The sequence below is a fragment of the Babylonia areolata genome, chromosome 12, assembly GCF_041734735.1.
Source record: "Babylonia areolata isolate BAREFJ2019XMU chromosome 12, ASM4173473v1, whole genome shotgun sequence".
NCBI lineage: Eukaryota > Metazoa > Mollusca > Gastropoda > Neogastropoda > Buccinidae > Babylonia > Babylonia areolata.
This window is the reverse complement of record NC_134887.1, coordinates 33,484,250-33,499,921: the sequence shown is the minus strand read 5'-3', so window position 1 is coordinate 33,499,921 and position 15,672 is coordinate 33,484,250. Positions and strand designations below refer to the sequence as shown.

General features: G+C 41.2%; 1 protein-coding gene across 5 annotated transcripts in view; it reads right to left on the bottom strand.

Annotated features, from left to right (window-relative positions):
* Nucleotides 1-15,672, bottom strand: part of LOC143288554 (huntingtin-interacting protein 1-like) — a 108,560-nt gene that overhangs the window by 50,733 nt on the left and 42,155 nt on the right. For all 5 annotated transcript variants that reach the window (XM_076597149.1, XM_076597150.1, XM_076597152.1 and 2 more), the window contains exons 5-10: nt 15,324-15,404; nt 14,462-14,538; nt 12,601-12,662; nt 10,880-11,020; nt 3,121-3,178; nt 2,137-2,212 (exon numbers count right to left, since the gene is read on the bottom strand). In XM_076597149.1, the coding sequence (XP_076453264.1) occupies nt 2,137-2,212; nt 3,121-3,178; nt 10,880-11,020; nt 12,601-12,662; nt 14,462-14,538; nt 15,324-15,404 (495 nt within the window). The remainder of the gene's footprint in view (nt 1-2,136; nt 2,213-3,120; nt 3,179-10,879; nt 11,021-12,600; nt 12,663-14,461; nt 14,539-15,323; nt 15,405-15,672) is intronic.

Below are 15,672 nucleotides of genomic sequence, written 5' to 3'. Positions count from 1 at the left end.
CAGGAAGTTGGGAGGGTCCTGTGCCATCCATATCATCATCGTCATTGCCGTTAACATCATAAATATGATAATAATGACAACAACAACAATAAAATTACAGAAATCTGATGCCACCAGGAAGTTGGAATGGTCCTGTGTAATCCATGTCATCATCGTCATCAACATTAACATCATAACAATGACAACAACAACAATAATAATAACATTACAGAAGTCTGACGCCACCAGTTGGGAGGGTCCTGTGCCATCCATGCCATTGTCGTCATCATCGTTAACATCATAACAATGACAACAACAACAATAATAACAACATTACAACAAGAAGTCTGACGCCACCAGGACGTTGGGAGGGTCCTGTGCCATTCATGCCATTGTCGTCATCATCGTTAACATCATAACAATGATAATAATGACAACAACAACAATAATATTTTTCAAGAAGTCTGACGCCACCAGGAAGTTGGGAGGGTCCTGTGCCATCCATGTCATTGTCGTCATCTACATTAACATCATAACAATGATAATAATGACAACAACAATAATATTTTTCAAGAAGTCTGACGCCACCAGGAAGTTGGGAGGGTCCTGTGCCATCCATGTCATTGTCGTCATCTACATTAACATCATAACAATGACAACAACAACAATAATAACATTACAGAAGTCTGACACCACCAGGAAGTTGGGAGGGTCCTGTGCCATCCATGTCATCGTCGTCATCATCGTTAACATCATAACAATGATAATAATGACAACAACAATAATATTTTTCAAGAAGTCTGACACCACCAGGAAGTTGGGAGGGTCCTGTGCCATCCATGTCATCGTCGTCATCATCGTTAACATCATAACAATGATAACAAGAGAGGCAAGGCCTTCAAGACTCACTTGTGATAAATTAAGTCCCCTAGCATTAATTACAGAGTAATTTCCCTTCTTTACTATCTGCACCAAAACGTTTGCAAAATAAATAAAAATTCCATGCTTAGCAAAAGAAGTTCCTGTTTGAACAAAAAATGATAATAATGACTCCTCTTGTTGTTGTGTCAGAATAAGAGGTCAAAGTGCCAAGTTTAAAGAATACAATAAATATAACAGTAAATGCAGTTTGCATATAATTTGGCTTCTATTTTTATTTTTTTGTGCCCATCCCAGAGGTGCAATATTGTTTTAAACAAGATGACTGGAAAGAACTGAATTTTTCCTATTTTTATGCCAAATTTGGTGTCAACTGACAAAGTATTTGCAGAGAAAATGTCAATGTTAAAGTTTACCACAGACACACAGACACAGACACACACACACACACACACACACACACAGACAACCGAACACCAGGTTAAAACACAGACTCACTTTGTTTACACAAGTGAGTCAATAATGACAACAACAACAATAATATTTTTCAAGAAGTCTGACAGCCACCAGGAAGTTGGGAGGGTCCTGTGCCATCCATGTCATCATCGGCATTGCCGTTAACATCATAAATATGATAATAATGACAACAACAATAATATTTTTCAAGAAGTCTGACAGCCACCAGGAAGTTGGGAGGGTCCTGTGCCATCCATGTCATCATCGGCATTGCCGTTAACATCATAAATATGATAATAATGACAACAACAATAATAACATTACAGAAATCTGATGCCACCAGGAAGTTGGAATGGTCCTGTGTAATCCATGTCATCATCATCATCGTTGTTAACATCATAAAAATGATAACAATAACAACAACAACAATAGTAATATTACAGAAGTCTGACGCCACCTGGAAGTTGGGAGGGTCCTGTGCCATCCATGTCATCATCGTCATCAACATTAACATCATAACAATGATAATAATAATAACAATAATAATAAAGTAGAAATAATAATAATAATAATAATAATAATAATAATAATAATAATAATTTGACAGAAGTCGGATGCCAACAGAAAGCTGGAAGGATACCGTCCACATCATCATCGACATTAGCACACACACATACACACACACACCTCTCTCTCTCTCTCTCTCTCTCTCTCTCTCTCTCTCTCTCTCTCTCTCTCCATCTATCTATCTATCTCCCACCCCTCCGTCTCTACCTCCCTCCCTCTGTCTCTCTCTCTGTCTCTGTCTCTCTCTCAACTCACGTCTGGTAATGATGGCACTTGCACAAGGTGTTTGAAATACTGCAGGTTCCCACATTTGTGATAAAATTCCTTCAACCTGTCAAAAGAAAGAAAGAAAAAAACAACAACATCATCCACATCAATGATAAAATTCTTTCAACCTGTCAAAAAAAAAAAAAAATCACTGACATTTGCCAAACTTTGCTTTAAAATATGTCATACGAATACATAAAAAATAAAAAAAACGAGAAAAAAGAGGCAATGTCTTCAAAACTCACATGAGATACCCACCAAACTCATTCTCCTCCAGGTAAAAGTAAACTCGTAACATAATTACATCACCTGTGGACCTGATATGATTAATCCTGTACCAATACACTATTCTAATTCCGATTATTCTTGCTTGGTACAGTCGGTGTTCTAAACTGAAGCCATTTATGGATTCCAGAAGCATAAAAACGAAGCTTTGCATGACCAATTAAAGCAAGAATTTTCCACTGATATTTGCTGTTTCAGTGAACAACCCTACTTTTTACTGCAATGGCCTCATGTGGTGCTGGGCCAGGGGCGTTGTAGCAGGCACGTAGCTGTGTGGTGGAAAGAGTTCTTCTTCTTCTTCTGCGTTCACTCGTATGCACACGAGTGGGCTTTTACGTGTATGACCGTTTTTACCCCGCCATGTAGGCAGCCATACTCCGTTTTCGGGGGTGTGCATGCTGGGTATGTTCTTGTTTCCATAACCCACGGAACGCTGACATGGATTACAGGATCTTTAACGTGCGTATTTGATCTTCTGCTTGCATATACACACGAAGGGGGTTCAGGCACTAGCAGGTCTGCACATATGTTGACCTGGGAGATCGTAAAAATCTCCACCCTTTACCCACCAGGCGCCGTCACCATGATTCGAACCCGGGACCCTCAGATTGAAAGTCCAACGCTTTAACCATTCGGCTATTGCACCCGTCGGTGGAAAGAGTTAATCCAGCAAAGAACGGCACCCACCTTCTGTAACACTGAAGAAATCTTTCTCGATGCCCTGATAATGTGTCTGGCGGAAGACCTGCCAAGAGATGAACAGTTCATCAGCAACAAACCTCAAATTAACAAAAGTTAATATTCAAAATGCCCTACTCTCTCCATCATGTTCTGGCTAGCAGTGTACCAGAAATGTGAACAGATATAACTATGACTGACAAGTAAGAAAGTCAATTCCCAACAGCATGCATTTCGCCCTTGATACATCAGTAAACAAAATCTTTCCTTTCACAACTGTCAGCACTAGAGGAGGACACAAAAAACAAAAAAAACAAAAATTATTTAACTTAACACACACACACACAGACACACACACACACGCATGCACGCACGCACGCACGCACGCATGCATGCACAAACACACACATGCACGCTGTCAATTTCAGACTTCCCAGGAGCAATTAACAGAACACACAAAATTTCACACACATACACACATACACATTCACTCATTCATTCACTCACTCACTCATTATCAATTTCACAGACTTCCCCAAAGCCATTCAGAAAGTACACAAAGGAAATTTCACACACACACACACACACACACACACACACACACACACACACACACACACACACACACACACACACACACACATTAACAGCCCCAGACCTCTCACCTCAGAATACCACCCAGACCAATCCAAGATGTCACATTCAGAAACAAGAGACAAAGCCTTCAAGACTCACTTGTGCTTGGCGCTTTATCCACTAAAGGAATCATGAGGAGAAAAAAAAAGCGATTTAAAAAATCGTTGAAAAGTGCTCTGTATTAAGTATGATAGATAAGCTTGAGAGAAAAAAGTTCTTTTTAAATAATTTTTTTTAAAAAGGCATGCCAGCGCAGGATCAAACCATGCATGTTCAGTTCTGATGCAAGCAGACTACTCCCCAAGGCTGTGGCACATCTGACGTCAAATGACTAAATTTCAGTAAACATGTCGATGGTGTAGTTAGTATTAATGTATGTGTTCTGTCCAGAATTTGTATTTCTTTCCTTTTAATCGTGAACAAGAAACACGAGGTCATGTTGTCTTCGAAAACAACCTACCTTCTAATCGGCCAAACTCAGTGGAAAGCAGATTTAGAATTTTCGGATTTCGGAACTAATCTCAACGAAATAAACTGTTAACAATTTGGAACTATGGCTTAATTCCGGAGAATTAATACCTGCTATTGGTATGACTGTGAAGATTTTTTTTCATACTATGTTTAAGCCAATTTTGATATTGACAGACAAAGTATTTCCAGAGAAAATGGCAATGTTAAAGTTAACCATGCACACACACACACACACACACACACACACACACACACACACACACACACACACACACACACACACACAGACAACCGAACACTGGGTTAAAAACGTAGACTCACTTTGTTTACACAAGTGAGTCAAAAAGCCAAAGTGAAAGCCAGAGGTACTTTTCTTGCACATCACAAAGGAAATTATTTTCAAGGCAACAAAATGTAATCCCATGACTGACATACAAAACATCCAACATAAACTAATACTGCAAGGTAACCTACACTGTATACTATACTGTATTTGACTGCACTGCACTGCACTGCACTGTATCATACTGCACTGCATTCCAGTACATCGCATTATATACTGTGGTGTACTGAAACACAGCCCATGTGCTGTTTTGTGTTACATGGTATCATCAGTGAACTGCATTCGCTGCATTATCTTGCATTGTATTGCACTGTATTGCACAGCAATGCACTGTATGTAGCACTCTAGAGTCATATAACACATTCATTACATTGCACCAACTGCGTTATACTGAACCAGACTTAAATCTAAGTTAAGTAACCAACTAGAGAGTATGTCTGTTTTTCTGGGGGGTTTTGTTTGTTTGTTTGTTGGGGGTTTTTTTGTGGTTTTTTGTGTGTGTTTTTTGTGGTTTTTTTGTTTTTGTTTTTGTTTTTGGGGGGGCGTCTTTTTTTTAAGTAGCAAAAGGATAGATTAAAAAATAAATAAATAAATAAAAAGGAATAAATAATAAGTCAGAAACCCCAGCAACTGAAAGATACTTTCTTTCCATAAACGAAAAACATCTAGCAAGCAGGATGATAAAGAGCCTTGATACACAGCCTGATACATCAAACCCTCCTTCTGTCACTTTATCCCAAATGAGACCATTAAAAAAAAGAAGTATGAAAGGAAAGGGTGTGAAACTGGAGGGAGGTGTGGGGGGATTGCAAAAGAGGAGTTCAAAGATCCCACTGTGGGGGAAAAAAACAACACAAAAACAAAAAACAAAAAAAACCACACACACAGAAAGAGAAGTGCACACACAAACACACAGACTCTCTCTCTCTCTCTCTCTCTCTCTCTCTCTCTCTCTCTCTTTCCACCTCACTCACTCACACACACACACACACACACACACACACACACACAAAAAAAAAACACACACACACACTGTTGTTGTTTTTTTTCATAAAGAAAGAAATAAAAAGAAAAAAAGAAAGAATACAAAGCACAAAAAACCTAGAGAAAACAAAAACACAGACAGACTGACAGAAACAGACAGACAGACCGTGCCCAAGACAATCACCGACGAAGGCTAAAAGAAAAAACAAAAAACAGACAGATCGTCAACTAAATCCTTTCCCATTGGTTCAAACTCATTCCTCACAAATTCACCTTTCAGTGGTGTAAACTTCAGCAGCACAATTCTGACAGTCTTCTTAACTCACTCAGTACGGCCAATCCTCTCTTCTCCTCTACACAAACCCCTCAGATGTCCAGTGGGTGTCTGAATGACCCAACCTTTAGCTTCCATCGTCAGAATTGTGGTATTCTTTGTCAACATTCACGTCTTCAGTATAAGAGCCTTCCGCTTGCAATATTTTGATGATGGTAATTAGGGGTGAAACGCTGTTAACATCGTCTCTTTCGCCATTTGTATGGAAAGAGTTAAAAAGCATTCGCATTTGCTCTTAGGTATGTGTGCCTTGTGCAAATACAGTCACTTATGTTATAGCAGCAGGTCAGCTTCTCTCAGCACACCAAATGACAGCCCAATTTTCTTTTTAAAAAGAAAGAAATTTTCAATGTCTGTTTGAAAGAGAAAAAAACATTATATCTCAAATATGGAACAGCTCCCAGTCCGCCTGTTCAAAGTCCAGGTGGCTGTTACAACACACAACTCTGCAGCACTGGGATGAGTGAGTGAGTGATCTTGGCAGCGCTAAGTCTTGCTTAACATTAACCCATTCAAACCTGGGGAGTTCACAGCCTTCCACGCCATACTGATGCAGAGAAAAAGCAGAAAACTAACTGTTTTTTTCCTCTAGATCACATGTGGACACATCCAGAAATACTGTAGAAATTAGCTCCCCTTCCTTACAATCAATGCATATGTAGGAACGTGAAAAACTTTTCCATGAGACAAATTTTGAACCCAGAGCAATGCTTGGGTGCAGGGCCGGGCTAAATGGATTAAGAATTTTCCAAAATCTACAAAGTGAGCTTTGATTTAGGGACATTCTGAATGTCAAGCAAACTCAGCACTGCTAAGATCACCCTGCCCAGTAATGACTTCAGCTGGAAAGCAGTAGTCAGTGAAGCTTCACTTTGCTACTCGGCACTCTGCTACAGAACACAGAGTCCACTGTTTTCCTGAAAGGTCATGCACATTCCCAATGGTTCTGTCCAAACACTTTGAGTGGAATCATGGCTAGGTACTCTGCCTTCATCTACACACATTCCCAATGGTTCTGTCCATACACTTTGAGTGGAATCATGGCTAGGTTCTTTGCCTTCATCTACACACATTCCCAATGGTTCTGTCCATACACTTTGAGTGGAATCATGGCTAGGTACTCTGCCTTCATCTACACACATTCCCAATGGTTCTGTCCATACACTTTGAGTGGAATCATGGCTAGGTTCTTTGCCTTCATCTACACACATTCCCAATGGTTCTGTCCATACACTTTGAGTGGAATCATGGCTAGGTTCTTTGCCTTCATCTACACACATTCCCAATGGTTCTGTCCATACACTTTGAGTGGAATCATGGCTAGGTACTCTGCCTTCATCTACACACATTCCCAATGGTTCTGTCCATACACTTTGAGTGGAAACATGGCTAGGTACTCTGCCTTCATTACAAACAGTAGTTGACAGATCCTGTGCCTCTGCTGATAGTGATACTGACCTGAAAACACATCTCAATACACCTAAAATATTCTGCACTAATTATGTACCACAACTGCATGTTTCTGAGCTGCAGATGTCTAAAAACAACTACCAGGTATTGTTAAATGCATCAGATCAACTCATTAAAATGACAAATAATCATCAGAATCAAAAAAAAAAAAATTTTTTTTAATCTTTACATGCTTGCAGAGCTGTACCAAGTGTTTGTCACAGCCAATGCAGAGGAATCACAGAATTAGGCAAGAATCTTTAAAAATATATATATATATAATCATCTGTAAAAGACCGATTGTAAGAGATTTTCACAGCTGCAACAGAGGAATGAATGGGTAGGGGCAGACAAGAACAAAGACACAAGGAGATTAACAGTGAGACAGGGGTAAGAGAGAGAGAGAGAGAGAGAGAGAGAGAGAGAGAGAGCTGAACAGTGAGTGGAAAGCCTCCCATCACCCGGCAAGAATGAAGGACCTGACCAAACCATCCCCCGAATGTCGCCCACACCTTATGTCACCTCCACAGTCCATACTCACCCTTCCCACTGACTAGACAGGCCGTGACAGAGACAAGCATCTCTCTCAGCACACATCACCATACAGAGACAAACATCTCTCTCAGCACACATCACCATACAGAGACAAACATCTCTCTCAGCACACATCACCATACAGAGACAAACATCTCTCTCAGCACACATCACCATACAGAGACAAACATCTCTCTCATCACACATCACCATACAGAGACAAACATCTCTCTCATCACACATCACCATACAGAGACAAACATCTCTCTCATCACACATCACCATACAGAGACAAACATCTCTCTCATCACACATCACCATACAGAGACAAACATCTCTCTCATCACACATCACCATACAGAGACAAACATCTCTCTCATCACACATCACCATACAGAGACAAACATCTCTCTCATCACACATCACCATACAGAGACAAGCATCTCTCTCATCACACATCACCATACAGAGACAAGCATCTCTCTCATCACACATCACCATACAGAGACAAACATCTCTCTCATCACACATCACCATACAGAGACAAACATCTCTCTCATCACACATCACCATACAGAGACAAACATCTCTCTCAGCACACATCACCATACAGAGACAAACATCTCTCTCAGCACACATCACCATACAGAGACAAACATCTCTCTCAGCACACATCACCATACAGAGACAAACATCTCTCTCAGCACACATCACCGTCACAGTTTCAGTTTCAGTATCAGTAGCTCAAGGAGGCGTCACTGCATTCGGACAAATCCATATACGCTACACCACATCTGCCAAGCACCGTCAACAAACATCACCATCATAAACATCTTTCTCGGCACACATCACCGTCACAAACATCTCTCTCAGCACACATCACCGTCACAAACATCTCTCTCAGCACACATCACCGTCACAAACATCTCTCTCAGCACACATCACCATCACAAACATCTCTCTCAACACACATCACCATCACAAACATCTCTCTCAGCACACATCACTGTCACAAACATCTCTCTCGGCACACATCACCGTCACAAACATCTCTCTCAGCACACATCACCGTCACAAACATCTCTCTCAGCACACATCACCGTCACAAACATCTCTCTCAGCACACATCACCATCACAAACATCACCGTCACAAACATCTCTCTCAGCACACATCACCGTCACAAACATCTCTCTCAGCACACATCACCATCACAAACATCACCGTCACAAACATCTCTCTCAGCACACATCACCGTCACAAACATCTCTCTCAGCACACATCACCGTCACTAACATCTCTCTCAGCACACATCACCGTCACAAACATCACCATCACAAACATCTCTCTCAGCACACATCACCATCACAAACATCACCGTCACAAACATCTCTCTCGGCACACATCACCGTCACAAACATCTCTCTCAGCACACATCACCACCACAAACATCACTATCACAAACATCTCTCTCAGCACACATCACCACCACAAACATCACCGTCACAAACATCTCTCTCAGCACACATCACCGTCACTAACATCTCTCTCAGCACACATCACCATCACAAACATCACCATCACAAACATCTCTCTCAGCACACATCACCACCACAAACATCACCGTCACAAACATCTCTCAGCAGACATCACCATCACAAACATCTCTCTCAGCACACATCACCGTCACAAACATCTCTCTCAGCACACATCACCGTCACAAACATCACCGTCACAAACATCTCTCTCAGCACACATCACCGTCACTAACATCTCTCTCAGCACACATCACCGTCAAAAACATCTCTCTCAGCACACATCACCGTCACAAACATCTCTCTCAGCACACATCACCGTCACCACACATCACCATCAAAAACATCTCTCTCAGCACACATCACCGTCACAAACATCTGTCTCAGCACACACAGTCACCACAGCAGTAACAGAAGGCTCAGTTTTACACTGAGGCTATGACTGGACGCTATAAAAACAAAACTGATTTCTAAAGTGACTTGCATTTGTGGCAGTGCAGTTACTACCATGTACATCATCTATGAATGTGATCAGCTGAAAACACTTTTACCTCGTTTGATTACAAAATCTACAGTTCCATCTGTTCCCACTGGAAATGCTTTATATGACAATCAATTTATGTTTGAAACAGTTCAGACCTGAATTAGGAGCCCAGGTACTAGGTGGCTCTCTGCTGCAATTTTACCAGTTATTAGTTATTTTATTTTGATTTTTTTTTTCCCATGCAAACCAAGGAGAGAGGAATAGGGAAAGAAGTGATTACATGTCACATGAGGGAGGGGCCGGGTGGGGAAGGGGAGGTGGTGGATTTTCGTCAAAAATCACAACTGCGGACAGCCGTTAAAAACAAAAGAACGAATGAACACAGTCACTGTCAGAAAGAAAACCTCTCTCTCAGCACACACAGTCACCGCGTCATTGCGACAATGACAATCATCCCGGACCACCATTGCTGATAGCAAATTCACACCAGCAGAGAGAGCAACAACGCTGATCAGGTTACAACTTTCCATCCATCGTCGGGTCTGTCCACTCCCGAAAAAAGGTGCCACCATTTTCTCCACACAACACATAAACAGCGGCCTAACATCCAAAACAGTTACTGATTCTGATATTTTTCTGCAACAAATACAGTTCATCCAAAATGGTACACATGCACGAGTCCAATCAGGAACCCTTTTGTCGCTGTGGCTTCTTTTACATGCGCAAAGTGCACGCTACAAATGAGACCTCAGTTTATCGTCTCATCAAATGACTAACGTCCAGACCAACACTAAAGATCTGAAGGAGGGAGGGGACCGGGGAGAGGGAGCGGGGCAGGGGGCGGGAGAGGGGGGGCTACTGGCGAATGTGGGATTTGAACCAGTGCGCTCAGATTCTCTAGCTGCCTTGGCGGACGTGTCAGCGCTATGCAAGCAGTCCACCAAGAGCTTTGTGCACACACACACACACACACACACACACACACACACACAGACTCACTGGAGTGTAGGTTGAAGAGGGAGCGGACCAGGTAGTCGTACAGCTGGCAGGAGTCCAGGATGCACAGGATGAGGGGAGCCAGGCGGCACTGCCCCGCGTTCGTCATGGAGTTGGCCCGCGACATGTCCAGGGATCCAAACACTGCACAACACCAATCATGGTGTGAACACTGTGCAACATGAACCGTAGTGTACAGTTCTCTGTGCATGTGTGTGCATGTGCATGTGAGAGAGAGAGAGAGAGAGGGTTGGTCTGTGACATGTCCAGGGATCCAAACACTGCGCAACACCAATCATGGTGTGAACACTGTGCAACATGAACTGTGGTGTACAGTTCTGTGTGTGTGTGTGTGTGTGTGTGTGTGTGTGTGTGTGTGTGTGAGAGAGAGAGAGAGAGAGAGAGAGAGAGAGAGAGAGAGAGAGAGGGTTGGTCTGTGACATGTCCAGGGATCCAAACACTGTGCAACACCAATCATAGTGTACAGTTCTGTGCGTGCATGCGTGCGTACGTGCAAAGTCTGACGCGACAGCAACGTCTCCTTTACTGCCGAACGAAAAGAATTTCTTAAATAATAAATGACGTGTTTACTGCACATGAATGTTTTATAAAGTGGATACTGAATTAACTTGAATTAACAGAAAAAAGAAATTGAATGGACAGTGTCATAGTTTCTCAGTGAGCGGAAAGACAACCACGGATCTCTGCAGATCTATAAAAACAGACATAATTTATATTGCAGTGTTTTTGAGGTGATGATAACGTCTCCTTTACCTCGGACTTGAAAGAAATTGTTGAATGCCTGAGATATACCAAAATAACATGATTTTGGCGTTATGACTTTGATTGCTGCTGTTAATTTAGTTCGCTAAAAGAAAATGCTCATATAATAATTTTTTAACGTCAGCATTGAACCTGCGTTAGCGCGGTGGGTAAAATCACTCATTCTTGATCCTAACATCCATGGTTCGAATCTGCATTGAAGCCTTTTTTTCTTATTATTTTTCGCGAAGCTGTACATAATCATAATAATGAATAGAGAACACATTTCAAAAAACTAATTTTTAATTTCTATAAGTATAAAGGTTTTTTTGTTGTTGTTTTTTCTTTAAGTGTGTATCACAAGTGAGTCTTGAAGGCCTTGCCTTTCCTGTTTCTTTTTTTTTTGTTTCTTTTTTTTTTTTTTAACCAGGACTACAGAAGACTTTAATCACTAATCCGTCTTTCAAAAAAAAAAAAAGGCTTCCCTCAGATCATCACAGTAACCTGATTTCGTCAAAATTCTGGAAAACCTCCATATTCTGTTCACAGTCAAACAAACCATCATTGTATTTTTCAGCTCAGATGAAAACCACAAACTGTACCATGGCTGTCATTTCTTTACAGCAGACTTAGCCACTGACTGAGACTTTCCAAAACGATGCCCAAAAGGATTTAACTCTCTCCATACGAAACGGCGAAAGAGACGACGTTAACAGCGTTTCACCCCAATTACCATCATCAAAATATCGCAAGCGGATCGCTCTTATACTGAAGAGGTGAATGTTGACAAAGAATACTGACAATTCTGACGACGGAAGCTAAAGGTTGGGTCATTCAGACACCCACTGGACATCCGAGGGGTCTGTGTAGAGGAGAAGAGAGGACTGGCCGTACTGAATGAGTTAACATGTGACTAAAACTGCAGGGAACAGGTACATGAAGGGGAGGGGAGAACTACTCACCTGCCTGCTGCAGATTCAGGATCTCCTCCATGTAATCCAGCATGTCTATAGAGAACTCAAAGCTGAAACAGAGCCATAGATAACTGTCCCTGAGACACATTCTACTGTGGACAAAAACAGCATGTCTACTGAGAATTCAAAACTGAAACAGTGTCATAGATAACTGTCTATGATACACATTTTATGGTGGACAAAAACAGCAAGTCTATTGAGAATTCAAAGCTGAAACACAGCCATAGATAACTGTCCCTGAGACACATTTTATAGTGTACAAAACCTGCATGTCTATTGAGAATTCAATGCTGAAACAGTGTCATAGATAACTGTCTATGATACACATTTTATGGTGGACAAAAACAGCATGTATATTGAGAACTCAAAGCTGAAACAGTATCATAGATAACTGTCCATGAGACACTTTTTTATGGTGCACAAAAACAGCATGTCTATTGAGAATTCAAAGCTGAAACAGTGTCATAGATAACTGTCCATGAGACACTTTTTTATGGTGGACAAGAACCGCATATCTATTGAGAACTCAAAGCTGAAACAGTATCATAGATAACTGTCCATGAGACACTTTTTTATGGTGCACAAAAACAGCATGTCTATTGGGAACTCAAAGCTGAAACAGTGTCATAGATAACTGTCCATGAGACACTTTTTTATGGTGCACAAAAACAGCATGTCTATTGAGAACTCAAAGCTGAAACAGTGTCATAGATAACTGTCCACGAGACACTTTTTCATGGTGGACAAAAACAGCATGTCTATTGAGAACTCAAAGCTGAAACAGTGTCATAGATAACTGTCCATGAGACAATTTTTTATGGTGCACAAAAACAGCATGTCTATTGAGAATTCAATGCTGAAACAGTGCCACAGATAACTGTCCATGAGACACTTTTTTTATGGTGCACAAAAACAGCATGTCTATTGAGTACTCAAAGCTGAAACAGTGTCACAGATAGCTGTCCATGAGACACTTTTTTATGGTGCACAAAAACAGCATGTCTATTGAGAACTCAAAGCTGAAACAGTGTCATAGATAACTGTCCATGAGACACTTTTTTATGGTGCACAAAAACAGCATGTCTACTGAGAGCTCAAAGCTGAAACAGTGTCACAGGTAACTGTCCATGAGACACTTTTTTTTATGGTGCACAAAAACAGCATGTCTACTGAGAACTCAAAGCTGAAACAGTGTCATAGATAACTGTCCATGAGACACTTTTTCATGGTGCACAAAAACAGCATGTCTATTGAGCACTCAAGTGTCATAGATAACTGTCCATGAGACACTTTTTTATGGTGCACAAAAACAGCATGTCTATTGAGAACTCAAGTGTCATAGATAACTGTCCACGAGACACTTTTTTATGGTGCACAAAAACAGCATGTCTATTGAGAACTCAAATGTCATAGATAACTGTCCATGAGACACTTTTTTATGGTAGACAAGTACAGCATGTCTATTGAGAACTCAAAGCTGAAGCAGTGTCATAGACTACTGTCCCTGAGACAGATTTTATGGTGGACAAAAGCAGCATGTCTGCTGAGAATTCAAAGCTGAAAAAGTGTCACAGATAAGCGTCTGTGAGACACATTTTCACAGACGTTCAAAGATGACTAATGACATTGGCTAACAAACAAAAACATGGACAAGAAAACCGGTTGTGGTACTGTGCTATACACATTATGATAATCTATCGGATTACACACAAACTCATACTCACACTCACTCACACACACATAGAAACACACACACACACACACACACACACGCACACACACACACACACACACGCTCACACACATGCAATTACTCAAACACACAGTCACATACACACATACAACTTACTAATTGTCCACATTAGCGCCACATATTTTGTAATATTGTTCGTCGGTTAACATCAGATTTCCTGGTATCCGAGGAAACTGTAAAACATACATATCAGGAACAAGTAATGTTACCCATGAAATTATCAGACTCCAGATTTTTGCTGCTGATACATCCTGGAAACAAAAATAACATAAAAATATAATTCCCATACAGACAACCATTCCTTTTTTCTTTTTTTCATACTATATCACAATGCTATACACTTGCCAAGAGGTAGATTTTTTTTCTATATAAAAATCAAGACAGGAACTGGCAGTTAAAAATTTCATACTGAAAAATATTTCATGTACCGATAATTCATAAATTTGCTAGTTTTTTTGTTTGTTTTTTGTTGTTGTTTTTTCGTTCTTTGTTGTTGATTTTTTTTTTTTTTTTTTTTTTTAAGAAAATGCACACTCCTACACAGACATACACACCTAAACATGCACACACACACACACACATACACATGCACACACATTAACATGAGCTTACTTTTTTACCCTCAATTTTGACTTGACATAATACATTCTCTCTCTCTCTCTCATTTATATATCCTCATATCGTTATTTACCTTAAAGCATCCTCCCACAATGCCACACTTTTTCCCCTTTTCTTATAGCTTCGCACTGATATCTCTCTCTCTCTCTCTCTCTCTGAGTCTCTCCTGCTCTCTCTCTCTCTCTCTCCCATCCCTCTCTCTCTCCCCCCTCCCTCTCTCCCCCTCTCTCCCCCATCCCTCTCTCTCTCTCTCTCTCTTTTTCTCCTCCCTCTCCCTCTCTCTCTCTCTCTCCCCTTTTCTCTGTCTCTGTCTCTGCCCACATGCAGCAGAAGACCGTACCTTTCTGTGGAAGGTGAGTTTCTGTATGAGCAGAGTGCAGTAGCAGGCGATGAGTTTCCCGTAGCCCTCCTTCAGGTGACCCTGCAACAAGCGGAGGGAGGGAGGGAGGGGATCACCATGTGTGCGCAGGAAACACACACACACACACACATGCGCGCACACACGCATGCACTCACACGCACACGCACTCACAGACACCCACACACGCAAGCACACACACATGCACACATAGACACAACACACACACATCTAAATATCACTCAGAGTGGACAGATCTTAAAATAAACAACAAGCAAACACACTTGTGTCCACTTGACTCTAAAATCCATGACGGTGAGTCAGCTAGCAA